Source organism: Aspergillus sydowii (assembly GCF_001890705.1).
Source record: "Aspergillus sydowii CBS 593.65 unplaced genomic scaffold ASPSYscaffold_2, whole genome shotgun sequence".
NCBI classification, from domain to species: domain Eukaryota; kingdom Fungi; phylum Ascomycota; class Eurotiomycetes; order Eurotiales; family Aspergillaceae; genus Aspergillus; species Aspergillus sydowii.
In genome coordinates, this window is record NW_024467860.1 from 2,373,872 (window position 1) to 2,398,741 (window position 24,870).

A 24,870-nucleotide genomic window follows, 5' to 3' on the forward strand; every position below is an offset into this window, starting at 1 on the left:
TTGAATTATGGCTCGCCCATTGGCTGTTCGGTTCAATATTTTGAAGTACATTTAGAGAATGGAAAGAAAGTCTTCAACAGTTTATTGGCAGAATATCAATAATGGAACGCCTCCGGTAATGATCGTGGTTTTGTTCCCCGTGGTTATTCTTCATGATTTCTAGTAAACACGTCGCTCCTTCCACAACAGTACTTTGCTTTATCTATAACGACTGTTGTACTGTAATGGTGTGTTTCAACATGGTTGTTCGGTAAACAAATAAAATACAAAATTCAACAGAAAAGGGACACATCCTCTGTTGCAAATTGAACTCTCAGTACTGAGCGCGAAAATGGAGCAGGCCTCCATACCCATTTTGTAGTCGGGCTTCAGGGTTATACCTCTTCCAAATCATCGGCTATTGTAAATAGACATGTCAGTGTCACAGAAACTGAAGGACGAGGAGGAAATCGCGTATCAATCGTTACTTACCTGCTATTCTCCGATACTGCATTAACCTTTCGAACATTGCCATAATCATTTCCTTGCTCAGCGCGACCTCTCCCCCCCTGAAGTTTTCAAGAGGAAGATTGATTGAGTCTGTCTCCACTTCAATCAAAGTCGTCGGGTCGAGTTTTGATCCTGATGCTGATATTGCACCGTTATCTCGACATACACTGAACGTGGCTATTGCCTTTGATGTTGGCTGTGCGCTCCTCGTGGTGATGTTTTGTGTAGGTATCGTGACCAAACTGATATTTGTAGCGGGGCTGCGTCTGTGTCGGCCTGCAAATACTTGATCGAGACAGTGATCACGATGTATATAGGAGGGCTAGATGTTTCAAGCCATCTATGGGCGCCCAGACCTAGCCTGGAATGGGACTCTGAGGCCCCTACTTTCCCAAAGCAGGTGGGGGATCGGGAAGGTATTTCGGAATCCAACAAGCGCCAAACTCCTTGGATCCATGGTCGGGGGAGGTAGGTACCTAACGCAGGAGCATGTCAGCTGTGTTCAATAATGCCGCGGTGCTGCTAGTAGATCAAGTGCATTATTCACTGACTCAGAATGAGACTCCGTTCGATGCCAGTCAAACAAGCCTGTTGATAGAAGAGGGGTAGAAGAGGGGCGATAGAGGGATAGAACTAAGGTGATATAAGAGTGTTGAGGGAAGGAGCGACCTGGACTGTGCTGGTATTACTGTATCAGGAAGTCACGTCACTAGGGCTTACGTATCAGGCATGAAGAGTATTAATTAGGACGGATATCCAGGCTACATGATGAATCTATCAGAGAAGGAAGTATAGTCACTGAATCACAGTCTGAATCACCGACTTCAGCAGCAGGTCAAAAATCGATTCGCTGTTCGGAGGTTGTCCGCTGCCCTTCTGTACCCTACACCGGGCAGCCTCCTCGCGGGACTGGGGAACCGACCTCGTCCGGTTCCTCCAGAAGACGCGCGAGGAATAGGATCCTCTGGTGGAGGCTTCAATGGGCGGTGGTTCCCGGCGCCTTTCATTTGATTGTAGGAGAATGTAGCGCGCGACAATTTGGAAATGCTTGTGTCGTATGCGGCACATGCCCTGTATACATCTGTTGATGCAGCTTGGAGCTCTGTATGCGGGCGGTTAGGAACAACAAGCACACATATGCTCTTGTCCGTTCAGCCCATGTCCTCAATGGTGTCGTTGGTACAATATGGACTTCATTTTCACTATTCGGAAACGTCCACTAATTCACCTGCGGGAAATAAGCCCACGCTGTGTGAGAAAGCAGTGGAGCGTGATAATACCACCTGGATGATGACACTGCACTATATCTGCCTAGCCCGTCGTTAGTTAACGATCAGCAGGGCGAGGGCCCCTATTTTGGGTTAGGGCTGCCTTCCTAAATAGGAAACTGGTCTCGTATACTCTCATCTCCACATGGGGCGAAGCTATGAACGTTCCAAGACTCGGCCCCTCCAACCTGTCTTTAAGGTGGAACGAACATGCAGAAAAGCTGTGGGTACTTGCGTAAAGCATGTTCTACCGGGCGCGAGGCTACACTATCTGATACCCGCCACGAATGAAGTCGTACGATGGATATCTTGCACAGCCCTGTCAGAGCCGGCCCTAGTGGAACCAGGGAGTCGCTCCTAAAGAGTAAACTTCAGTTCATTGACGATTTGCCAAAAGTGGTAAAGTCAAGAACTGCGTCAGCTACTGCATTCCCGACATATAAATACCGTCCATGGCACCTAGAATCGTGGTCATCGAACCTACAAGCAACCAGCACAATCATCCATTTCGTTAAAGTCTTTCAAAATGAAGCCCTCTACTGTTCTCGCCCTTGCTCCCTTTCTGGCTGCCGCGTACTCGAAGCCCGTTGACAGGCAACCTCCTCGCTTCGATGTGGTGGCTGTGAGCGAAGGCCCTGTGCAGTATCGTGCTCTGGCCACTTCGTCTTCCTTCTTCTACCTGGGTAAAGGCGACGGATTCACAGACTCCTCCTGTCCTCCCAAAGTCGAAGAGGCCGGCAAATGCCCGCCTGGAAAGGATACCGTTCTGAAGGATGCCTCTACACTGGTAAGTTGTTTCACACTTTTCTTTTCATGACTACTACTTTTAAGTACCATATTCTGATGGTCTGCAATAGGACACCGTGGTCCCCGGCCAGGTCATCTACGTCGACTCCAACTACGCCGTCAGAGCCACCGGTCCCAATGGAAGTTACATCGAAGCCGACGGAAGCCACTCCAAGCCCGACGGCATCTACACCGGGTTCGAATACATCCCCGGCACTCAACGCGGCCAGTGGGATTTCCAGGCTGATGGTATCGATGGCTTCTTGGCCTGCCCTTACGGCAACGACATTTATCAAGTCTTCGTCAACAGCCCTGACGCAAAACCCCCTCGTGGACAGAAGCTCGATACCTGTGTTAAATTTACTGCGGGTGCTGTCGAGTATGATCTGCCTGGCAACGCTACTGCTGCTGCTTGGGAGTATTAGACAAGGCTCGGTGGTTGATCTTGGTTATTTCATTGGACTCTGGATTAAACACCTTCGACAGTTGCATGTGACTCTACATTCATCTGGGGAATCCCTGGCATTTAAAAACTCCACGCTCGTTTAGACTTGTGTCATAGCTAGATATATATACGCCTAGATATTTATTTATTCTGCAGGCCATTTTGCGTAAAACAAGTATTTATCCCTCAATAATATCCTGACCAAGATTTATATGTGACTTAATCAATGAACATAGCTTGTAGTAGTCGGCTTTATGGTTCGACGAGGATTCGTCTTTCTGAGTCAACTAGTTTGGCATACTACTAGATCATGCACAAACTGTAAGCATAGATTATCCCGGTCCGCAAATGTAGAGACTTCAAGATTATGGTAGTCATAAAGTTCAAAGTCGGCCATATCTCTACACCCTCAGTAGAGTAGTCGGATGGAGGTCCACATTTCTACCCTGGCATGTGAGGCTGTGAGTGTATGGATCCACCGTTTACATGGACGAATAACAGACTACTTCTGCAAAGATGGGTGTAGTTCTGAATGCAAGGTTGAACTGACTGCGTCACTCAGATGCGCCGAAGGAAAAGATTGGCACCGGGCACTGACACTGCCTCGTAAGTATTGTGCCGTCAACTCTTATATTAATCCCCCTCCTTCAATCCTCTCCCTCTACTGTTCTTTCTCTTATTCCCTATACTCTCAACCATTCCACTATATACTGAACGCCAATATCCTACCATAAACAATCCTCTACCCCGTCAGCCATTATGGGATATATCATTAGCAACCTTTGGTCTGTTCAATCGTCAGGACCGAGAACTGTTATTCGAGTCCTTGATTCTGCCATTGCTACAGTGGGCATCATTTGCATAGCAGTTGGATACCGAGATCCTGCTTCCGGGATGATATATTACATTATTGTATAATTTCTCTTTTTCTCGAAGGATAAACCCCGTCTAACTGGCACCCTATTGCAGCTCGGAGTCGCAGCCGTCTGGTCAACCGTCATTTCATTCCTCACTTATACCGAGCGTCTCTTCCATCCGGGAATACTTATCCCACTGGACTTTGCGCTCTCAGCAGTGCACTATGTCTTTGGGATTGTCAACGCCTTGGCTGCGGATAGCTCTGGATATCTGCACGGGAATGCGATTGCTGCAACCTTTTTGCTTATAATTGCGTGCGTGACCTTGTTAACTCGGTTTATGTGATGTTGCTAACCTTGCGTCAGGGCTCTTCACACTTTATTCTTCGTCTTGGCCTGTCGGGATACGCATGTTCGACGACGATCGTCAGTTTCGGGGACACAGAAGGGTGGATTGGAGACTTATTCTGTTTGAATTGTATGACGTGGTGATGGACATTCGAGGCACTTGCCTTCCATCTGCCAGACTTATTCCCTACATATAGGTGCTTAGTTTACAGTTTACTTACTCGTAGCCGACAAAACTGCACGAGAATTATGAGGCCATTCAAGATATCCTACTTTGCTTAGTAGTGTCCCTACTGCATGGGGTGTACCCTACTTGTAGAAGACCTATTATATCACTCCGTACTGATTTTGCTTCCTTAATTTCCCCTGGTCCTATCTTGCATAGCCTCAGCACCTGCGTGGGTTGGAATCAAATGATTCGGACGGGAGGCAAAGGGAATTTCCCTTTTAGGAAACTGGTCTAGGTTGCGGTTTTAGCCCCATGTTAGCATTGCTTGCCCCAGATTACCCACACCGTATTCGTATATCAGAAGGATGGAAGATACTGGGCATGCCTTTCTGGACTCCAAGAATTATACTGTATAGACTTAACTGACTTTGGGACTGCAAATGAGGTTGAGATTCCCCATCTCCCCACTTACCCTACCTGCCCTATTATGCTGGTAATTAGGTCTGTCTTGTTATATATAGATGGGGACAAATATTGTACCCAATGACTTTTAGACTAAAGATGCACGATGTCAGGGACATTGAAATCCATCCTCCTATAAGTCTGTTGAAGTCTTTGGAGATGGCACATCTGCCAGCTCCCCACGCCCATGCCCCACATTGCGTGTCGCTCTGCTATACAAATCACAGTAAATTGCCAGTCGAGGATGTGGATCTCGCGGGCTATCCTCGGGCTATCAGCCTATCTCCTACCTATCTCCTTTAGCAGCACGCTGATCCGGCATCTGCTGGCTGCCTATTCCCGGTCAGCGAGTCCAATTGTTTAGCTGATTCGGATAAGGGGTTATCCATCGCCATGAATCAAGTCTATGCTTAATTAATTATTTCAGCGTGGGGTTCTCCACGCGGGAAGTCACTTATTAGAGTTATAATCAGGGCCGACCCCAGCTTGAGAATTAAAGTCGTTAATAAAAGCATGGGGCTCTCCTCTCTGCGCCTGGCTCTATGGAGCTCCCTCATCGTCCAGGGCTTGTGCAAAATACCCTGCACCGAATCGGCATTCTCTAAATATCTCTCGTCGTCCGGCCACCGCAACGCAAGCGTCCTACTCACCTCTCATATCGCCGAGGGAGAGACCTTCCACGTCCCAGCTGGTGAAATTGCATACCCGCAGTCGCCCACAGACTTGCCAGAGTTATGCGTCGTCCAGATCAACGTCACCTCGAGTCCGGAATCCGCGTATTCATTCGGACTATTCCTGCCAGTAGATTGGAATGACAGATTTCTGTGCGCTGCGCACGCAACCACTTAATCTGAGCTAAATGCTGATTATCTCGCACAGTGCCGTTGGAAATGGCGGGTTCGCTGGCGGCGTCAACTGGGCGGACATGGTCTGTCAACATATACCCTGCGAGAGCGGACTGTTCTGGATATTCTAATAAAGCAAACAGGGCGTCGGCGCCCGCTACGGCTTCGCATCCATGTCCACAGACACCGGGCACAACAGCACCTCCTCAGACGGAGGATGGGCATACCACGCACCGCAGAAACAAATCGACTGGGGCCACCGGGCCATGCACGGCTCGGTCGTGCTCTCCAAGCAGATAATCGAAGCATACTACAGCCGGGATCTGAAATACAACTACTACAGCGGGTGCTCGACCGGCGGGCGGCAGGGGCTGCGGTCTGTCGAGCTGTACCCGGATGATTTCGACGGGGTGATTGCCGGGTCTGCCGCGTGGTGGACGTCGCATTTGCAGACGTGGACGGTCAAGGCGGGGACTTATAATGGGCCCTCCTCCTCCCCTGCGCAGATTCCGCTGGGGATGTTCAGTGTTATTGAGGAGGAGATCCTGAAGCAGTGTGATCCGCAGGATGGGGTGGTGGATAATATCATCTCGGCGCCGCAGCAGTGTAGGCTTAACCTGGAGGCGTTGCTATGTCGGAAGCCTAGGCAGGAGGACTGTTTGAGTTCTGCGCAGCTGGGCACCCTGCGTCTTATCTATAGTGACTATGTTGATGTGAACAAGACGTTTGTGTTTCCGGCTCTTCTCCCAGGGTCGGAGTCGCAGTGGGAGGTTGTCATTGGCAATGGGACTGGGAATCCGCTGGGCGTGGATTACGTGCGTTACTTCCTGGGTCTGGGAGAGGGTTGGAAGCAGGAGCAGTTTGATTACCGTATAGTCCAGCTTGCAGACAAACTCGATCCGGGCAATGCGACTGCGGACGACTTTGATATCTCGCCGTTCCAGAAGAAGGGCGGCAAGCTGCTGACATACCATGGTATGGCTGATGGGTACATTCCGACTGATAGCAGTTTATACTATTACAACCAGGTGACAAGTGCCCTGGCTCCGAGGGGTATCGATCTGGATGATTTCTATCGATTCTTCTATGTTCCTGGGATGCAGTAAGGGGCTTTAACTTCCCCGTCTGGTTTATAATACTAACCTATCGTGGTAGGCACTGTAGTGGTACACCAACAGGCGTACACGCGCCATGGTACTTTGCTGGTCCGAATCAGGGTCCATCACTGTCATCTGGCTTGCACGGTGTTCCTGGCTTTGCGAATGCAAAGCATGATATTCTGCTGGCATTAATGGCCTGGGTTGAGGAGGGTACTGCGCCGGAGAATTTGGTAGCAACAACCTGGCACAACGACACAGTCCAGGATACAGTCTATCGCCAACGCCCGTTGTGCTTCTATCCGAAGCAGGCCGTGTACACCGGTAAAGGGGATCCGAATGAGGCGCAGAACTGGGAGTGCCAGTCCCTATACTGAACGATATTTGAATATGAGGGTCTTCAAAATATCAGCTTTCTTGTATATACCTGTGCATCCTGAAAGATACGTTGCAGTAATTTCGTAAGATGTGAATTGGCAGTAAAAGTGTAGAAGATATGTGCACGTCTACGTCGCCTCAACATCGGCTAGGTTAGCAAATCCCGGAGTGCGACCAATAAAAGGAGATGTATCTATTCTCCGTGTATCCTGCATGACTATTTGACCGTTGATCCCGATGGCTCGGCCGAATATACGATATAAATATTACACGTTAGAAGCAGAGCACCAGCCGCCACCGTGCCATCGGGCATCACCGACAATTACTGCGTACGTCAACCAAATTCTAGACACTTCCATTCTATTTAGTTTAGTTAGAACTTGTGGTAGCATTTTGCACCACCCCTGCTTGTCCTACAATTGTAAAATAATCAAGTCTGCGGAAGATATACAAAGGGGCGCTATACCAGGAAGGTGGTTGCATTTCGAACCCCACATTCTACCATTTTCCTGGAAATATCAGCGTGGATACGACTCAAAGATCCCTGTTTCATACTGATGTGGCTCTAGAAAACGGGGGCGCGCAACCACGGGGTGGTAGGCAGCGGACAGAAGACAAGCAGAGGTGAATTCCAGGAATTGGGACCGCGGTCCCACACGCACTAATGCAGGACTGAGTTGACAATGGGACGAATCACATCATAGTTTACAGCGGGAAATGCGTACGTCGTCATGTCGTGAGGTGCTGTATACTTAAGTCCATCTACAGTAGGTGAAAACCATGGATGTAGTAGGGCTAAACATACTCGTAGCCTAGTTTGACAAATTTGAGTGAAACCAACACTACCAGCTAAACTTAGGGGACTGAACGAGCTGACTCCAACGAGGACACTTTTGACTCTTCAGCTGGGTGATACATCATGGCACTAAAATGCTACGGCGTTGATCTGCATTGATAGATGGGTCAACCCGATTTCTATCGGTCAACCTGCATATTCGTATCGTTCAGCTGAGATATGGAGTGCGAGGTGGCGAGTATAGAAGTGGTGTTTACAGAAAAGCAAAGAGTAATGCCGCGGAGCAAAAAAGTAGCATAGCATAACACCAACCCAGTTATTATATATTACATTGCATGTCTTCTGCTTCAGATCCTTCCCACTAACGTAATTATACATGCCCAGGAATAGACTCGCTCAAAGTAAACGCATAAACAGGACGCCCGTCAGGCGTTAACTGCCCCCTAAATCCCGGATCATAGTCAGGGCTGCTTTCATCCAGGGTAGACACATATCGATTGCGACCGGACCGTTTGCTGTGCGTCTTGCAATGGGCACTGAGATTGTCGCCTCTTGAGAAGGCACGGTTGCACCCAGGCACCCAGCACACGTGTGGCTTATCGTCCAGATGGCTCTTCATGTGTCTTGTTACGTGTTCTCGTCGTTTGAAGCGGCCGTGGCAGCCGGGTTTCTTGCATTTGTATTCCATTGGTTTGTTGCTGTTGCTGTTGCTTAGTGGCGATTGGGAGGCTAGATTGAAGTTCGGTTTGAGCGGCTGCTTTCTCCAGATTATATGGCGGGGTTGTTGGAAAGATACCGTATGCGGTAGATGGTGCTGGGAATTTCTTAGATGGTTCCATGGCTCGAGGTAACTCATGGGAGTATAGATCCCAGAGTTTGCTGCAACAGAGGAAACCTGCACTGGCGTCGTTGGAGTCTGTTGTTTCGCTGCAGGAGTCATCGTGCACCCTGTATACCAGGATAGTGGACTAACAGGGGTAAATTGAGGTGGTGTAATGGCTGCTGGAGTGATCGAGTTCGTGAAGTCTGTTGTGATATTTTCATATTCTGCCGTGCTGTATGGCAGCCATAAACCATCCATTGAGATCATCCCTGCTGGACGAATGGCTCTTCGCCTTGGTGTAAGATTGCCGTTGTGCTCAAAGGGGTGGCCGGTGAATGAGATTGTGGCATCCCAGCTCGATGGGTCGAGGGGATCCCGGCTGTCTATACTAGCTGAGGTCGCTGCTGGGGAGTGAGATGTCGGAATATTTGTAGTATTAAAGGAGTATCCGTTGATCCCAAGGGACTGATGCTGTATATGCCAGATAAGTCAGACTTCAAATGGCTCTATACAGTTGGCACAACTCTCCACTTACCGAAATACCACTTAGCTGTGGCTCCATGGAAGAAATGACTGGATAATAATGAGATCAGGAGTGTCAGGTAACGAGTGACGCTGTCAATAAGAATGGCCGTTAGACTGGAGAAGCGTGAAGGTCGTATCATCAAAAGAAAAACAAAGTAAAGAGCGTTAATGGCAGTACATGTACCACCCGATGCACGTCAGCTTCTGGCAGACGTTGGACCTCAACCCAGCGGTATATGTCGGCCAAGCCAATTTCATTGCCCGGAGATTTAACGACCGACATTGAGGGGTACTACCACTTTTGTAGGACAATCATCGAGATAGTCATAATTTACCCTGATATCCATGAGGTTGGAAGTCTAAACTGGGGTAAATGCGAGATCACAACCGCCTACAGTAGTACTGCCTATCAGGCGCACAGTGACCATATTGAACAAGGGTACCACGCCATTCATCGAGCTTCAATTACGTCTTAATAAGCCTTACACCTTGCTAGGATACTTCTCCAAAGACCCATATAGGGTCTGACGGCTTAGCCAGGGCCTGGAAGTGGCGCTTGGAGCCGCCTCACAGCATTTACTTGAACAAGTTGGAGCCACGTAAACCTTAAAAGCAAAATCCCGGTTCCAGCGTGTTGATGCGCCCATAAAAGACCGGTTTCATTTTCCGGTGCACGACCCCGGTCAGTGTGTTGACCTGCTCCACGGCTGATCCGCACGGCCTGGTCCAGGCGATCATGATCACTAGAACATGGCGATGAAGCGCCAGCCGTGGTGTATTCAAGGGTTATTTAACGAAATTGGATATATCATGGCTTTGGTGCTTTACTTCATCTTACTGACGAGGATAACGGCAAGCACTGACTGGGACATAGCAGAAGGCCAGACACTCGGTATAATAGTGGTTATTATCGCCCCTTCGCAAAAATACAGTTAGTCGTTGACATTCAAAGGCCTTCTGTTCGAGGGCTAGTGCGGCGGCGAGTCCCTAGCTGCTGGCTTGTTCCTAGTTAAATAATTGCTTTCCAGGGACCAACAAGGATCTATTCTGCAGGTCCACAGGCACGCATTGGCCCCAGAGTTTATTTGGAAGGGAAGTATGGCGAAACCTTGAACTTTCCACTGCATCAACAATTTTATTCTCCATTTCGACCCCGAAATGCGTCGCATGGCTTCTTGAAATACAAGATATGAAGGTAGTGGGAACATTTCTGTTGATTGATGTTGGGCCTCCGATTTCTTTATCGCCGCCGCGTATGCGACCTGTGTAACTGCATGACACGGATACTTTGCCCTTGCCAGTGGCACGCGTAAAGGCAACCATATCTTGGCTAATCAAGCAGCCACAATGCCTAGCCACATATGACAGGTAATGCACAACACTGTCTATCGCTTCCACCCTTGCCGTGCTTGGTTACATCTGCAGTTGTCGATTTTGGGAATGGGTATTCCACCTATTAGAGAGGCCTATTTCTGGGAAGCCCGAGGTATGGGAATATAGGATGAGGTTGGCAGATATGAGCTTAGCAGGGAACATATACCATGCCCTGTGTATTAACCAAAAAATGCGCAATGGCAGTTCCAATTGACAATGTTATTATATCTCAGGACTCTCACTGGCATTGCGAAGGAAAGGTAGATTTGTTAGTTGTCATCGGTTCTCTTGGGTACGTCGTCAGGGAGGTACGTCTGCAGATATATATCGGCTCTGAAGGTGGACACTCATTTTGAGCGATCGAGCATTTTCTTCTTTCTCTCTCACACACACACTTTTTTTCCCCCCTTCTGCATGAAGAATGATTCTCATTTCTTTCAGAAGATATTCAATTTATTTTATATTCCATTCTTGTCCGTGACGATATAGTCCGTATTATACATACAGTGTAATACGCCAGTCCGGCACCCCCACGCTTTTCCACAACCAGGCTAGACAATCCTGGAGATTGCGGAGGAGATGACTATACTGCATGGTATTTAACATGCTACTGTTAGTCCTCATTTTTGCACTCTGTAAGACACCGTCATGCATCTAACCAGCGAAGAACTCGAAAAGCACAACAGCAAGGCCTCCTGCTGGGTCGCCATCCACGGCTCCGTCTACGATGTAACTGGTACGCACCCTATCTTCACCCCCTGCTTATGCTAATCCCATAGTTAGACTTCCTAGACTCTCACCCAGGCGGGCCAAAGGTGATTCTGCGCTGCGCCGGCAAAGACGCAACAGCGGACTTCGACTCCGTGCATGACATTGAGCTCCTGGCACAGACACTACCACCGTCTTCGCTACGAGGGACAATCGAACCGGGGTCTTGGTCTCTCTCTTCCTCTACCACTAAGGAACAACACAGCGCAACAGACAAAAGAGAGACATCAGGACCACCACCACTAAGCAGCCTAATCAACCTACACGACTTCGAAAAAATCGCCCAGGCCCACCTCAGCCCAAACGCCTGGGCCTACATCTCCTCCGGCGCCGAAGACGAACTCACTAAACGCCAAAACGCCAAAGCATTCCAGAAGATCGCCCTGCGCCCGCGCATCCTCCGCCGCATTCCCGCCGTCGACACAACGGCAACCATCCTGGGCAAGCAGGTCTCACTACCGGTGTACATGAGCGCAGTGGGGATAGCCAAGTACGCGCATCCCGATGGCGAGTGTGCGCTTGCGGCTGCGGCGGGACATGAGTCGCTGGCGCAGGTTCTTGCCAATGGATCCAGTTTCCCGATTGAGAGGGTGATACGGGCGGGGACAAGGCCCGGACAGCCGGTGTTCCAGCAGTTGTATGTGAATCGGGAGATGGGGAAGTCTGAGGAGATTGTGAGACGGGCGGAGAGGGCTGGGGCAGGGGCGATTTGGATTACGGTTGATTCGCCGGTTGTGGGGAAGAGGGAGATGGATGAGCGGTTAAATTTGGAAACGGTGCGTACTGACATCCTCCACGGAGTATTGAGTTGGTCGGTAGATGTTAATGGTTGCAGGATTCTGGATCAGGTGTTGCAAAGACAATGGCCAGTTTTATTTCGCCGTTCATTGACTGGAGTATCCTGGCTTGGCTCCGTGGGCTGACCAGTCTGCCGATCGTCGTTAAAGGCATTCAGTGTGTCGAGGACGCAGTGTTGGCGTATGAGCATGGAGTCCAGGGGATTGTTCTTTCCAACCATGGCGGGCGCTCACAGGATACGTATGGTCTTTCTCAATCTACTAGACTTGACTAACCACGAACAGAGCGCAAGCACCACTTCTCACGCTGCTCGAGATCCGACGGTACGCGGCATACCTAATCGACAGTCCGATGGAAATCTACATAGACGGGGGTATCAGGCGGGGTACTGACGTGCTGAAGGCTATTGCGTTAGGTGCTACTGCCGTGGGGCTCGGACGCCCTCTGCTATATAGTCTTGCAGCTGGTTATGGGGAGCAGGGAGTCCGGCGGGCCATCAATATCCTGAGACTGGAGATCGAGGCGAATATGACGTTCCTGGGTGTGACGAGTATGAAGGAGCTAGGGCCACATCTGCTGAACACGTCTCGACTGGAGAGGGACGTTGTCGGGGCAGTGAAGCTATAAGTTACTTTAAGATAATGAGACGAGCACAGAATAACATCGTCAGCCTGAAATACGTTACAGACTGTAATACATGGAATATGATTGACAGTTGACACCCCCACGCCGGGCTCGGGTTTCTCCCCGACCCCCGCATCCCCAGCATTCCGTATTTATCTTCCATATGTTGCCTCTGGATAGTCTGCATATTGTGCAAGATGAGTGAGCCTATAGATATTCTTCTTTATGGCCTCGGAGCGTAAGTCACCGGTCCCTCAACACAGCAGTACTGACAATAGTAGCATTGGCTCGTTCTACGCCTTCATTCTTAGTCGGAGTGACCGAGTGCGCTTGACCGTGCTCGCCCGATCCAACTACGAATCTGTAAAGAAGAATGTAAGTCTCCTACTCGGTTTATTCAGACAGAGAGAGCCTCTAACCGCCTCCAGGGCATCCTTCTCCAAAGCCAAAACCACGGCGAACACAGATTCCACCCTCACAACGGTATGGATGCCGCCGTTAAAACCCACCACTGCTAACAAGGGCAGTAATCCGGTCCGTTGATGAAATATCAGCACCATTCGACTACGTCGTCTGCGCCCACAAAGCAATCGACCAAGCCGCCGTAGCAGATCGCCTCCAGCCCGCCATCACCGATAAAACCACCATCGTGATCATCCAGAACGGCGTCGGCAATGAAGAGCCATTTCGGGGGAAATACCCTAACTCGTCTATTATTTCCTGCGTGGTGCGTTCCCAATCCCTAGTAATGCTGTGATGCTCGACTGATGCAGTGCAGACATGGGTCGGCGCAACACAAACCAGCCCCGGGATCGTGGCGCACACGAAATCCGAAGACATGCAAATCGGGCTATTCCCGAACCCTAATCTAGACGTTAAATTAGAGCAAAGTCGGCTGGATACATTCTCGACCCTCCTACAGACCGGCAACACCCGCTTCCAGGTGCTGGACGACATCCAGCGCAAACGATGGGAAAAAGTCGTCTGGAACGCGGCGTGGAATTCGCTTACGACTTTGACGATGCTCGATACGCAGAGCTGGCTGCATTCTAGTGGTGATGCGACGCCGCTCACCCTGCGTCTGATGCGCGAGGTTATTGACGTGGCGCGTCGGTGTGGGGTGGATCTGGAGTATGCTCTTGTCGATGAGCTTATGAAGAAGATTAATGCCATGCCGGGGATTGGGAGTAGTATGCAGACGGACTGTAAGAGTGGGAGGCCGCTGGAGGTTGATGTGATCCTGGGGTTTCCGGTGAGAAAGGCAAGGGAGTTTGGGATGGAGACGCCTATTTTGGATGTTGTGTATGCTCTGGTGGTTGCTGTTGATGTTAGGCTGAGAGCTTCGCTTTAGTTATCACTAAATCTGCGGAGAAGTGGAGTATTTGAATGAGGGGAATTGATAACAGTTTGTTTACTGCTACAGTGACATTGAATGCAACCTCCTTGCGTTTTGACCGCCCTCCTCTCTCTCTCTCTCCCTCTCTTTCTCCCCAACTTTCTTCCTTATTTTTCTTTTTTCATTTCCTTTCTCTCATTTCCTTTCTCTGCAACTACGACCTATAGTCTACGGTCTATCCAGTCAAGATGTATAATCCCACCGTCGGCTCCAGCCTCTCCTCCCTCGACACCCCCTCCATGATCGTCGATCTCGACCTAATGGAATCCAACATCCAGAACCTCTTCTCCACCCTCCTCCCCACCGGCCGCTCCATCCGCCCACACCTCAAAACAACAAAGAGCGCCATCCTCGCCCGCAGACTCGCCGCCGCAGGCGCAAAGGGCTGCTGCGTCGCCAAGGTCTCCGAAGCCGAAGCCATCACCGCAGCCGGGTTCGATGATATCCTCATCACATGTGAAATTGTCGGCAAGCCCAAGGTCGCGCGGCTGGTTGAGTTGTTCCGCAAACATAGGGGGATTCGGATTGTAGTGGATAGTGAGATCGGGGCTTCAGGGATTGAATCCGCGCTGGCTGAGTCGGGGATTGATGGGCGCATTGATGTGCTGGTGGATTTGGATGTTGGATTGAATCGCACGGGTGTCGCTCCGGGAAATGCTTTGGCACTTGCAAGGCATGTTGCTACTCTCCCGCATCTGCGTCTGATCGGTGTACAAGGGTATGAAGGGCATTTGCAGCATCTACATGATCGGGAAGACCGGCGGGCGCAGTGCCTCGAGTCGATGCGGACTTTAACAGGGACTGCGGAGGAATTGCGTAAAGCGGGTTTCAACATCGAGGTTGTGACGACGGGGGGAACGGGGACGGCGGAGTTCTGTGCTACTGTGCCTGGTGTTACGGAGCTACAGCCAGGGTCGTTCATTTTTATGGACACTGACTACCGGAATGCGGTGGGGACGTTCTATTCGAATAGTTTGACGGTTCTGTCTACGGTGGTCAGTCGGCAGGGCGAGCGGAAGGTTACCATTGATGCTGGGTTGAAGTCTCTGACAACGGATAGCGGGTTGGCAGAGTGTAAGGACCGGAGGTATAAGCATGAGAATCTGGGGGATGAGCATGGGTCGTTGACTTGGGACGAGGGAACTCCAGGCTTGAGTGTTGGTGACAGGGTTGAGATGGTGCCGAGTCATATTGACCCGACTATCAATCTGCATGACTTTTACTATGCTTATCGGAAGGGGGTTATTGAAGAGATCTGGCCGGTGGATTCGAGGGGCCGCGTGCAATAGATACACACATTGTTCAATATGCCTACGAAGTTAGACTTTACCGTACCTTGGATGTACGACAGCAGACCGTATAGTGCCTTGTATACAATCCACCCCACGTGGGGTTGGAATCGGTCAATCTCCGACAAGACGGGGAAAGGCGTGGGGGCACACCTGAATACTACGGTAATCCAGTAAGTAACAGCCTTGTCTCAGCCATGAAACTCAACCGATTCATCGAGATAATATTTGTTTATAGTATACCAGGGAAGTCAAGCAGTTCTCTTATGGCTGGTTCTCCCAGACAACCTCTCCCTCGAACCACGTTTTCAGCACCTTTGCATCGGCAAATTCACCGCGGCTCAAGTCTCGATCAACAGCTATAAAATTGGCCCTTTTACCAACCTCAATACTGCCCATATCCATTGCTTTTCCTACTGCCTCTGCCCCAGACATCGTGATTATGCGACAAATCTTCTCTCCCCCGACTTCTTTAGCTGTCTTCCCTGGCTCCTGGCCAAACCTGCCCACAATCGCTGCCAGCGCAGGAAAGATGTCTGGTGTCGGAGGCAGGATCCAGTCGGAGCCCACAGTGACATGGACTCCGGCATCTTTCAGCTCTTTAAACGGCCATTGAAAGAAACGGGGAAAGTCTGCCGTCAACCTTGTTTCGTGGAATATTGCCGGTGACATCTCGGCAGTGATCCGGAGGTTTGCCATTCGAGGGATATCATCTTCAAAGTTAGATTCAGCACGACATGACTTCATTTGGACAGTCTCTCACCTCTGTGGATTGCGTTACAGTGTGCCAGTTCGTGTCGCGGTCCTGCAGGATTCGATTGCCGGACTATCTCCAGTACATCCAGTGCTCGTCTGACAGAACCCTCCCCGGCACAATGGATCTTACACGTCATGTCCCTTGAATCATGCTGTTTTATGGCACACAGCAACGCGTCAAAGCTCACTAGTAATTTGTCCTCATCAGGAACGCCATCCGGCCCCAAATCACAATGCGTAAAATGGGGTGGAATCGGCGCCCCATCCATCCAGAACTTGACAAACCGAGTATCAACGTGCTCGCTGGAAAATGTATCCGCAATGCCAATCAACCGGTGCAAGCTCTCTTGAGCTTCAGCGGCAAATGTCTCCGGTGCATGCACGATATGAGGGAAAATCTGCATCTGGAGACGATTTTCCCGCTCCAGCTCGCGCAGGGCGTGCAGATAGACGGTGTTTGCGGATGCCTCTTGCAGCGACGTAATCCCGTATCTGTGCGACATTCGTATGCCGTACAGAATGGCTTGCTTTACGTACGAGACTGGCGGTTGAGGGAGTCTTGACCAAGCCTGGGTTGTGGCTGCTTCTACCAACTCTCCAGTCAGACTTCCGTCTGGCCGGCGAATGTACTTCCCGCCTGGAGGGTCCTCTTTAACCTCGGTATCATACCCAGCACGCCCCAGTCCGGCGGTATTCAGGATGATATTATGACAGGAAATATCACGGATGAGAAGGGGTCGGTCTGGGAATGCGTCGTCCAAGTACTTGCGGTCTATCTTTCCGTCTGGGAAGTTATCTCCTGCGTAGAAGTTTGCAATGAGCCAGTCACCTCGAACGTGGCTCTGAGCACAAACACAAGCGGAGTGCCCTTTCTCGATATTGGCTGCAATAGTAGCAGCTGTGCTATCTGATCCAATGTCAACCTCGTTTAGCTTTTGCATCGAGGCGAGCAGGAGGTGGGTGTGTGCGTCGTGGATCCCGGGCATCACGAAGGCATTATTCAGGTCGTGGATGAGGAGACCATGCTTCCTGGCCAGATATAGGATATCGCTGTTTGTTCCGACTGCTTCGAAGTGTCCTGAATCGGACACAATGAATGCTTCGGCCCATGGCTGCTTCTCGTCCACGGTGTATACGTGGCCGTGTATGTAGGAAGCTGCTCGACTCATGGCAGTGAACTAAGAATAAGGATATGGAAAAGCTGACTGAGATGGGGCCGTTCACAAGAACAACAAGAAAGTGGCAGAATATATGCCGGACTTTAGAATATGTAGGTCCTGACACTCGCATTGAATGATTATTGGCACAAGTTGGAGAACGCTAAACTGAATTCTGCTGCAAAGTGCGATTGACTCTACAACTATACTCACAGTCGGCAGTAACAACGGTAGTTCTCTTTGGGGAATAAAGTGCGATCTGGATTACTATACATACCGACACCCAAATCCTAGACGAATTCTCGAATGATGCCCTCTATCGTTCTTTTAATCCTCGCGACAGCTTCCTTGAACAAGGATCAGTCTATATCCTTTCAATAACACACAATGTCCACCACTGAAACCCCCGGCTACATTCCTGTCTCAGAGTGGCCAGACTTTGAAGCTCTTGCTGTTGGCTATGGCGAGCATTTGATGACCGGATCCGGCAAGCTGAGTGGAAAGCACCTCAACCTGGTCTTCACTGACACTACGCAAATCACACATTACTTCGTCGATGAGCACGTGTTGACGTGGGAAGTTGTCGGAACTGGGCAGAATGGTAATGCAGAGTACAAAGCATTCGAAGTACGGTCTGATATCTTCTTCGTCGATTTCTACAAACCGGACTACGACGAGCAAGTCAGCCTCGTTCTCAACCTCAACACGGGCCAGGCCCTCGCCGCAATATCAGGGTTCCATATTGAGAATGGCCAGACGAGAACATGGACCAAGTTCGCTGATGCCTCTATCGGAGACGACCCCGTCACTCCGTTCAAACCCACAGAGGACCTCATCGGTAAACATATCTTATACAGCTATACACCTCGAGACGCATATGAACATATCTATCACAATCAGGGCACATTCACATGGCACTGCCTAAGCGGGACCGAAAAGGGGCTTGCAGATACCGAGCCTTGCAAGATGCTGAAACTGGCGGATAAACTGTACCTCCTCTTCTGGAGTGAGAAGATCATGCCAGTGGAATCTGTTGTCGTGGTTGATCTTGATAAGATGCGTTCTACAGGTCGCTTCTTCTGCTGGGATCCGAAGCCCGCCAAGAGAGTGCAGATGTCGTTTGGTTCCTATGCGACTGTTCTGGCTGAGACGAATGCTGCTGCTGTTGTCTCTCGACTGTCTAATGCCTGATGTTATGGTTGTACGTGAGAGCTATACAGTGGTATCTATACAATACGAAGAAAGGTTAACAATATTTGTGTATGCTGATCTAAATCATGTTTTACAAATTAAAAATAAAGCTATTTCTGTAATATATATACTTGGATTATATTAATAATATACTTACAATTATATTAAAACCAGCCGTGTCCAGTGACGACCTGGACAGTATCAAAACCATAATATCAGCCTGCGCCGAAGCTTCACTTTGGAACAAATATGATCTTTATTTACAGACTCCGACCGTGGAAGACTGTGTGAATGGCAGGGAATATCGCTAATCCGCCAGCAACGTCAGCCACTTTCCACCTGCAAAGAAATAGGTTCTTCGAATGTGAGTGGGGAAGAGCATCACTGGGACGCCTGATTCTGACGACCCCTCTTAAAGACATCTCTTTTCCTTTGATTCGGAACTCTGTCCATATGATCCACACATATCGTAAGATGGCATCTGCGGAAAAAGCTCTCGCAGCCCTCAGGGCCGTTGGGCTCAGCGACGTTCTATACCTCCCGGGGCAGGAAAGCTATAATACCCGCGTCGCCTCATACTGGTCGCTGACAGCCCAACTCCGGCCTTGGGCGATCGTTCAGCCGCGGAATACGCTAGAGGTTTCCAAGGCAGTGAAGGCTATCGTTTCCGTGCCGGTGGTTCAGTTTGCGGTGCGAAGGTGCGCGGTTTCCCTCCGTATTCGTTCGGTCTGTAGAGAGCAATGAGCTGGCTGACTTTGTATACTATAGTGGTGGACACATGGCGTGGGCGGGTGCGAACAATATCGTCGACGGGGTTACAATTGACCTTGGTCTGATGAACAGCACGACGTATAATTCCAAAACGGCAATCGCGTCCCTGGAGCCTGGGGGGACCTGGGCGGTTTCGTATAAGGAGATTGAGAAGCGTTCGTTTTCGTCACACTGCTTGCCGTTTACCTATACATACTCCAGACTGACATGTATACAGACGGAAGAATGATCGCTGGTGGCCGTGAGGGAAAAGTCGGCATAGCTGGTTTGCTGACTGGTGGCGGCAAGACATTCTATACCTGCCGGGTTGGTTTCGCGTGTGGTAATTTCATCCCAGCCGGCCAAGTTGCAAGCCTGGTCACTAACAAAGGTTGTCGATCTAGACCAGGTGGTCAACTACGAAGTCGTCTTAGCAGATGGCAGCATCGTAAACGCCAACGAGCGAACAAACCCTGACCTCTTTCGCGTCCTCAAGGGCGGCGGAAACAACTTTGGGATTGTCACCCGCTTTGATATGGTGACATTTCCGGCCAGGGATGTCTGGAGTTGCGCTGTAACGTGCCCGAAAGAGTCCACTGCGCAACTGTCAGAGACGCTGGTGGATTTCGTGAACAACCTTACTGCATATCCAAACGATCATATTCTAGCCATGTGGACGTACCTCCCCAAGGCGACAGAGCACTTCATCCTTCTAGACCTAATGAATCTAGACGGGGAGGAAAAGCCCCGGACACTACGCAAGTTCTTCATACCGGAGGGGAAAGTGAAGGCTTCCACGTCCTCGATTGCAACAAAGCTTGCGTCCTTCATTGTCCCGTCAGGAAAGCAGTGAGTCCTACCTACCCACCGCTATCATATAAACCGCGGAATACGTACTAACCACTTCACCAGTGACACCTGGTTTACCCTAACCTTCAAAGCAGACGCGCGCATTATTTTGAAAGCGGCCGAAGTCTTCGAAAGCCTGGTCTCGACACTAAAAGGCACAATCCCAGACCACAACTTCTACTTCTCCATGGTCCTCCAGCCCCTACTCGCCTCATTCGGCGCGCACTCCGCCGCTCGCGGTGGCAACATGATGGGCCTAGACCGTATCAAGGAGGACTGTATCCTCCTGGTTTGGGCAATTGAAGTTGACACGCCGGAGCTGAATGCCACTGTCGGAGCACCGGCTCTGAAAGCAGCCATTGATGAGATTGAGACTTATGCGAGGTCGGTGGATGGGGATGTAGCGTTTCGGTATTTGAACTACTGTGATGGAACGCAGGACCCACTGGGGAGTTATGGGGAGGAAAATATAAGGTTGATGAGGGAGGCTGCAGCGAAATTCGACCCTGAGGGCGTTTTTCAGAGCCGCGTTCCTGGGGGTTTTAAGATCTCGAGAGTTAGGACAGGTAGCTGATGTATAGCATCTATGCATGAAGGCACCATTTGCTACTACATGCCCGCAGATCATTCAGGCATTAGACTTCCAGGTGAGACACAGTTAAGCGTTGAATTGCAGATGTATGGATACGTATCTGTATCTGAGATAAGACTTCCTTCTTGCCACTGTGGTCACGGCGATAGATACTCCCTCCCAAATCTATAAAGATAATTCCACCATCTGTCCCAATCAAGACTTAAGGCTCGCGCCCGCAAGTGGATGAATACCCTTACTATTGAAGAAGGCAGAAAATCTGTAGCCGCAAAAAATATCAATTTAGACTAGATAGGCTTGGAGTTCACAGTAATGGTAGTTATAGGGATGACGAAACGAATATTGGGAGTGGCCTCGTAAGCTGAGAGATCAACAACCAACCGTTGATTAAATTTAGACCTTACGAAACCCAGCTTGCGAGAGGTAGGCTTAGAAACCAGGAATACATCTCTGAATCTCGCAGCTGAATACACAGAAGCTTAAACACCGTTTATTTGGAATACTTACGGAAAGATCCCATTTCCAAACGCTTGAGCTGGTTTCCATGATACAAGACCGCAACCATTTGTGGACTACCTCTTGGTCACCAAGGCACTGACAGAGATACCGGACTGCTTTCGCTGCTCGGAGATGGCCTGCCCGATACTACGTGCAGTCGGGTAGGTCAGGAGGGGTGTGATGGGGCGCCTAATGTCTTTGAGACCCAGCTCAATGTGGATTGATAAATGATTAAGATGCTTAAACCAGATTGCAAGGGACGGGCTGGGTTTCGCGGGCATGTCGTCCCAACTCCTCTATATCTAATGTGCTAATGAAAGTTCACTTACCAGTCTGTTGGCACCTCGCCGAATATCGGCAGTTAGGGACATGAACTTCACCGTACCTCTAATAGTAGGTCAACAATAGCGACCTGCGCAGTTCCTCGCCTCCCATGGTTTGAGCAGTCTTTTGCATGTCTGTAAAAGATGGATTAGGCACCGTCAGGGTTGATGCAGGAAATAAGCCCACATCTTCTGAGAGGGGCTGAGTCTGAGTTTGCACATCTATGACAAGTGTAAACATAGTGTAGGATACGGGTTGATAGCTGATTTCTAGAAGTTAAAGACAGGCTGGCTATCAAGGTATAACTAAGTAGTCATAGAGGATTGGACTAATCATGTCAAGGAAAACAGCATAGACAAGGCAGGCTACATAGCATGCCGATGTAGTAACACACGGGCTCCAGCCCTGAAGTACCCTAAGTTAGGTCGGCTAATTAATCCGTCACTCGGTTAGTAATTATTGAGACAAAAGATAGAGAAGTAAAAAAACGCACAACACAGTAGCCATAACTCCCACCAGGACACCCGCAGGCATTATTCTTGGTGCAAAATGCCTTGGCATGGTTGTTGTTGGGCTCCTCGCAGTGACACCAGCTACCTCCGCCGCAGCCGCAGGTGCGACTGCTGGTGCACGGGCAGTTGATAGCCCGGGCGAAAAGATCGGACTCGGCGCGGCTCAGTTTGGTGCCGGGGTCGTTGGCGTCCGGTATAACGGAACCCAAGGCCGCGGCGGACACGGCGGCGAGGACGATAGTGTTGATGGTGAAACGCATAGTGGCGGTTGGGATGTTTGGTCAAAAGCTCAAGTTGAGACCCTAAGTAGCGGCTTTGATAGATGGGAAGACTCGACCCTTTATAGGCGCAAGAGCATTGCCTTCTCTCCATCTGATCAAGCCACCCAAGTCTATGTCATGTGAAGTTGTTCCATACCAGATGGGATTCGCCAATGATTAATCCTGCTATGAAGATCGCCGCAATGCCTTGCTTAACACTGTATTCATTTGTTATTGTAGCGCCCATGAACCATAAGCGCTAGGTATGTATCTACCCTGTTCTGTCGCGGCTGGCTTGCCTGGTGACCGCAGGTGCTGGGACTTGTCATGTCTATCCAATGACAAAGATACCTCACTGACGATCATCTCGGGCTTGTGTTTGAGGCTGTTGGCCTAAAGCCTGTCCAGCTGTTGAGCGGATTCCAAGAACGGAACATCCCTGATTCCCAATCTGTATTTCCTTGTCGTTCATTTTTGGAGCCACTACGCCATGAACTCGACCAATAGCGAAAACGCCGCAGCCTCTGCTGGTTTCAGCTGATCCTTTGTCTTCTGGCCATCTCTGACCTGACTATAACGTGGACTTGGAAAGTAGAACGCCCGACGCTTAGGCCGCATGTCACAGAATTGCTGATCACCCTCTATCTGGACAAATATAAGAGAGCAAGTGGTGTAGATTAGAGTCACCAGTCTCGCGTCGAGTTGCAGACATTTCCGGCAAGCTAGATTGAACTTATTCAATACAGCCATCAATGGACAAGAGGAACAGATCTGTTCCCTTGCATCCACCACTAGAGCCTCATATTTTAAGGGATCAGCTTTAATTGAGATGTTCTGATATATAGGGCGTCCAATGTCAAACGATCTACATTCAGACTTCCTGTGCTAAACGACTACACTCTTGGCTGTGCGCCCCATATACTGACCTGCTAGGGGGAGAGCGTGCACCAGTAAGCCAGCTGCTCACCAGTCTCATATTCCTTGATTCGGGATATGTCCATTCATCAACTCAGACTACCCCGAATGTCTGAGATAAGCGCAATTTCGTCACATCTCCAACAGCCTGTCAGCCTTGTCAGCCCAATAATAGTTCCAGTGTCAATCATCAAGGTATAAATACCCTCCAAACAACCCCTCCAGCGGTCAAAATACATTCACTATCAACCATCAGTTTCAATTCGTCAAGATGCAACGTTTTCACCTTCTCAGTGTCGGATTCACAGGTTTTGCTGTCCTCGCAGTGGCCAGCCCGACTCCCCAAAGCGATGCCTGTCTCAAGGTTTGCTATCATCAGGAACAACCGTGTCCGACTGGTTCGGTATGTCCTATCCTTTGTATCATTTTCATTCTGTCTACTATATTACATGAATATACTCATATAAAATTATACGTTTAGTATGCGAAAAATCTCGGTACGGAGGCTACGCCGGTTAGTTGCACTCCTTTGTTTATCTATACATTGATTTTCATCAAATCCTGGCATCTCCACCAGACTCTCGGTTCACATTCAAGCTTCCATATACTAATTATAATAAGTGCTGGACCTGCTGTGATTAAATCACGATGCCGCCGTGTGGACCATTGTGGAATATCTTTATTTCAGATAAGGAATACTTAGCCCGACATGTATTTCTTGTCCACTGAATCTAAACGCCCTCATTTTGCTCGGGAAGAAACCAGTCTCAAACAATCTTCCATTGACTCGAATTTTGTTAGATTGATTATTCGAAAGGCTATAGTAGTGGTGAAACGCTGGATTCCATTCTACCTGTATATTCCTGCCAACGTACCCTCAGAGTTATCATAGAAAGCTACCTCTCCTTGAAAGTTGCTGCTAAACTATCTATGGAACTATAACAAAACTAGAAATCTCCTCCTCTTTATTTCTACAAGCAACTCTACTTCTATACTGCAATACAAATCATGATATATACCCTGATTTCAACTAGTCTAGCCTCTCCCTTGTCTAGAATTTATAATCTCTGTAATTACGGAGTAAATTATTTACTACATTAATCAAGCAGTTCTCCTGCAAGAGGGTAATCCATCTAACAAACTAAATGTATGATAAGGTCTACATGGCTATATCGAGATATATATTATGACTAGTAGATATGTGACAGAGTATTATAGAATTAATAGACAGCTATTTCTAACTAGCCACAAAGTTTGAGATTCACTATATATCCAAGGTATATTAAGTCATCTGCTTTTATACTTCCTTTTTCTGAATTATTCAGATTCGTAAGGAGTCCTTCCTATATAATTTCCGGCACAGTCAGCCTTGTAATAAACACAGTTGTACAGTAGACAGCAGAGAGTCATTAAGGCCCGGATAGGCGAGCTGAATAGATGGTCAGTGTCAATCAGAAAGGTAGCGGGGACAAAAAAGTTAAGCTGCACGGTGGACTGGGAGACAGCTCGTCACGATGGACTGTGCATGT

The 24,870-nt window shown here is 49.3% G+C and overlaps 13 protein-coding genes across 13 annotated transcripts; 9 read left to right on the top strand and 4 right to left on the bottom strand.

Moving 5' to 3' along the window:
* The first annotated feature begins 2,243 nt into the window (after nucleotides 1-2,243).
* On the top strand, nucleotides 2,244-3,146 carry ASPSYDRAFT_65715 (uncharacterized protein). Its single transcript, XM_040850323.1, has 2 exons — nucleotides 2,244-2,544; nucleotides 2,615-3,146. The coding sequence occupies exons 1-2, from the start codon at nucleotides 2,284-2,286 to the stop codon at nucleotides 2,966-2,968; spliced, it is 615 nt and encodes a 204-aa protein (XP_040706383.1). The 5' UTR covers nucleotides 2,244-2,283; the 3' UTR covers nucleotides 2,969-3,146.
* A 552-nt stretch (nucleotides 3,147-3,698) lies between these two features.
* On the top strand, nucleotides 3,699-4,400 carry ASPSYDRAFT_129437 (uncharacterized protein). Its single transcript, XM_040840527.1, has 3 exons — nucleotides 3,699-3,900; nucleotides 3,958-4,160; nucleotides 4,212-4,400. Exons 1-3 carry the CDS (start codon nucleotides 3,748-3,750, stop codon nucleotides 4,318-4,320), a joined length of 465 nt encoding a protein of 154 aa, XP_040706384.1. The 5' UTR covers nucleotides 3,699-3,747; the 3' UTR covers nucleotides 4,321-4,400.
* An 857-nt stretch (nucleotides 4,401-5,257) lies between these two features.
* On the top strand, nucleotides 5,258-5,757 carry ASPSYDRAFT_41270 (uncharacterized protein). Its single transcript, XM_040846242.1, has one exon. It carries the CDS (start codon nucleotides 5,338-5,340, stop codon nucleotides 5,671-5,673), a length of 336 nt encoding a protein of 111 aa, XP_040706385.1. The 5' UTR covers nucleotides 5,258-5,337; the 3' UTR covers nucleotides 5,674-5,757.
* A 50-nt stretch (nucleotides 5,758-5,807) lies between these two features.
* On the top strand, nucleotides 5,808-7,220 carry ASPSYDRAFT_41271 (uncharacterized protein). The gene is made up of 2 exons (XM_040846243.1): nucleotides 5,808-6,771; nucleotides 6,825-7,220. Exons 1-2 carry the CDS (start codon nucleotides 5,843-5,845, stop codon nucleotides 7,141-7,143), a joined length of 1,248 nt encoding a protein of 415 aa, XP_040706386.1. The 5' UTR covers nucleotides 5,808-5,842; the 3' UTR covers nucleotides 7,144-7,220.
* A 996-nt stretch (nucleotides 7,221-8,216) lies between these two features.
* ASPSYDRAFT_41275 (uncharacterized protein) lies at nucleotides 8,217-9,634 on the bottom strand. Its single transcript, XM_040846245.1, has 2 exons — nucleotides 9,299-9,634; nucleotides 8,217-9,234 (listed from the first exon to the last, which is right to left on the bottom strand). Exons 1-2 carry the CDS (start codon nucleotides 9,323-9,325, stop codon nucleotides 8,311-8,313), a joined length of 951 nt encoding a protein of 316 aa, XP_040706387.1. The 5' UTR covers nucleotides 9,326-9,634; the 3' UTR covers nucleotides 8,217-8,310.
* A 361-nt stretch (nucleotides 9,635-9,995) lies between these two features.
* ASPSYDRAFT_41277 (uncharacterized protein) lies at nucleotides 9,996-10,473 on the top strand. The gene has a single exon (XM_040846246.1). The coding sequence runs from the start codon at nucleotides 10,039-10,041 to the stop codon at nucleotides 10,222-10,224; it is 186 nt and encodes a 61-aa protein (XP_040706388.1). The 5' UTR covers nucleotides 9,996-10,038; the 3' UTR covers nucleotides 10,225-10,473.
* An 837-nt stretch (nucleotides 10,474-11,310) lies between these two features.
* ASPSYDRAFT_55417 (uncharacterized protein) lies at nucleotides 11,311-14,203 on the top strand (the record flags this gene model as incomplete). Its single annotated transcript, XM_040849036.1, has 10 exons — nucleotides 11,311-11,398; nucleotides 11,446-12,206; nucleotides 12,266-12,468; nucleotides 12,513-12,843; nucleotides 13,050-13,053; nucleotide 13,090; nucleotides 13,134-13,227; nucleotides 13,281-13,335; nucleotides 13,380-13,579; nucleotides 13,631-14,203. The coding sequence occupies 10 exons, from the start codon at nucleotides 11,311-11,313 to the stop codon at nucleotides 14,201-14,203; spliced, it is 2,310 nt and encodes a 769-aa protein (XP_040706389.1).
* A 233-nt stretch (nucleotides 14,204-14,436) lies between these two features.
* ASPSYDRAFT_144970 (DSD1 family PLP-dependent enzyme) lies at nucleotides 14,437-15,537 on the top strand (the record flags this gene model as incomplete). Its single annotated transcript, XM_040841487.1, has 1 exon — nucleotides 14,437-15,537. One exon carries the CDS (start codon nucleotides 14,437-14,439, stop codon nucleotides 15,535-15,537), a length of 1,101 nt encoding a protein of 366 aa, XP_040706390.1.
* On the bottom strand, nucleotides 15,479-17,462 carry ASPSYDRAFT_1167982 (amidohydrolase; the record flags this gene model as incomplete). The annotated part of the gene is made up of 2 exons (XM_040840197.1): nucleotides 15,479-16,250; nucleotides 16,301-17,462. The coding sequence occupies 2 exons, from the start codon at nucleotides 17,460-17,462 to the stop codon at nucleotides 15,802-15,804; spliced, it is 1,611 nt and encodes a 536-aa protein (XP_040706391.1). The 3' UTR covers nucleotides 15,479-15,801.
* A 375-nt stretch (nucleotides 17,463-17,837) lies between these two features.
* ASPSYDRAFT_28217 (molybdenum cofactor biosynthesis F family protein) lies at nucleotides 17,838-18,641 on the top strand (the record flags this gene model as incomplete). The annotated part of the gene is made up of 1 exon (XM_040844489.1): nucleotides 17,838-18,641. One exon carries the CDS (start codon nucleotides 17,838-17,840, stop codon nucleotides 18,639-18,641), a length of 804 nt encoding a protein of 267 aa, XP_040706392.1.
* A 474-nt stretch (nucleotides 18,642-19,115) lies between these two features.
* On the top strand, nucleotides 19,116-20,733 carry ASPSYDRAFT_102693 (FAD-binding oxidoreductase; the record flags this gene model as incomplete). The annotated part of the gene is made up of 5 exons (XM_040839770.1): nucleotides 19,116-19,339; nucleotides 19,410-19,567; nucleotides 19,630-19,734; nucleotides 19,796-20,240; nucleotides 20,304-20,733. Coding segments are annotated over 5 exons (1,362 nt in total), but the record flags the coding sequence as incomplete, so codon positions are not given.
* A 386-nt stretch (nucleotides 20,734-21,119) lies between these two features.
* On the bottom strand, nucleotides 21,120-22,119 carry ASPSYDRAFT_1167989 (uncharacterized protein; the record flags this gene model as incomplete). The annotated part of the gene is made up of 5 exons (XM_040840198.1): nucleotides 21,743-22,119; nucleotides 21,660-21,717; nucleotides 21,432-21,626; nucleotides 21,340-21,367; nucleotides 21,120-21,295 (listed from the first exon to the last, which is right to left on the bottom strand). Exons 1-5 carry the CDS (start codon nucleotides 21,892-21,894, stop codon nucleotides 21,120-21,122), a joined length of 609 nt encoding a protein of 202 aa, XP_040706394.1. The 5' UTR covers nucleotides 21,895-22,119.
* ASPSYDRAFT_41283 (uncharacterized protein) lies at nucleotides 21,791-22,460 on the bottom strand. The gene is made up of 2 exons (XM_040846247.1): nucleotides 22,148-22,460; nucleotides 21,791-22,083 (listed from the first exon to the last, which is right to left on the bottom strand). The coding sequence occupies exons 1-2, from the start codon at nucleotides 22,424-22,426 to the stop codon at nucleotides 22,075-22,077; spliced, it is 288 nt and encodes a 95-aa protein (XP_040706395.1). The 5' UTR covers nucleotides 22,427-22,460; the 3' UTR covers nucleotides 21,791-22,074.
* Between the last annotated feature and the right edge of the window lie 2,410 nt (nucleotides 22,461-24,870).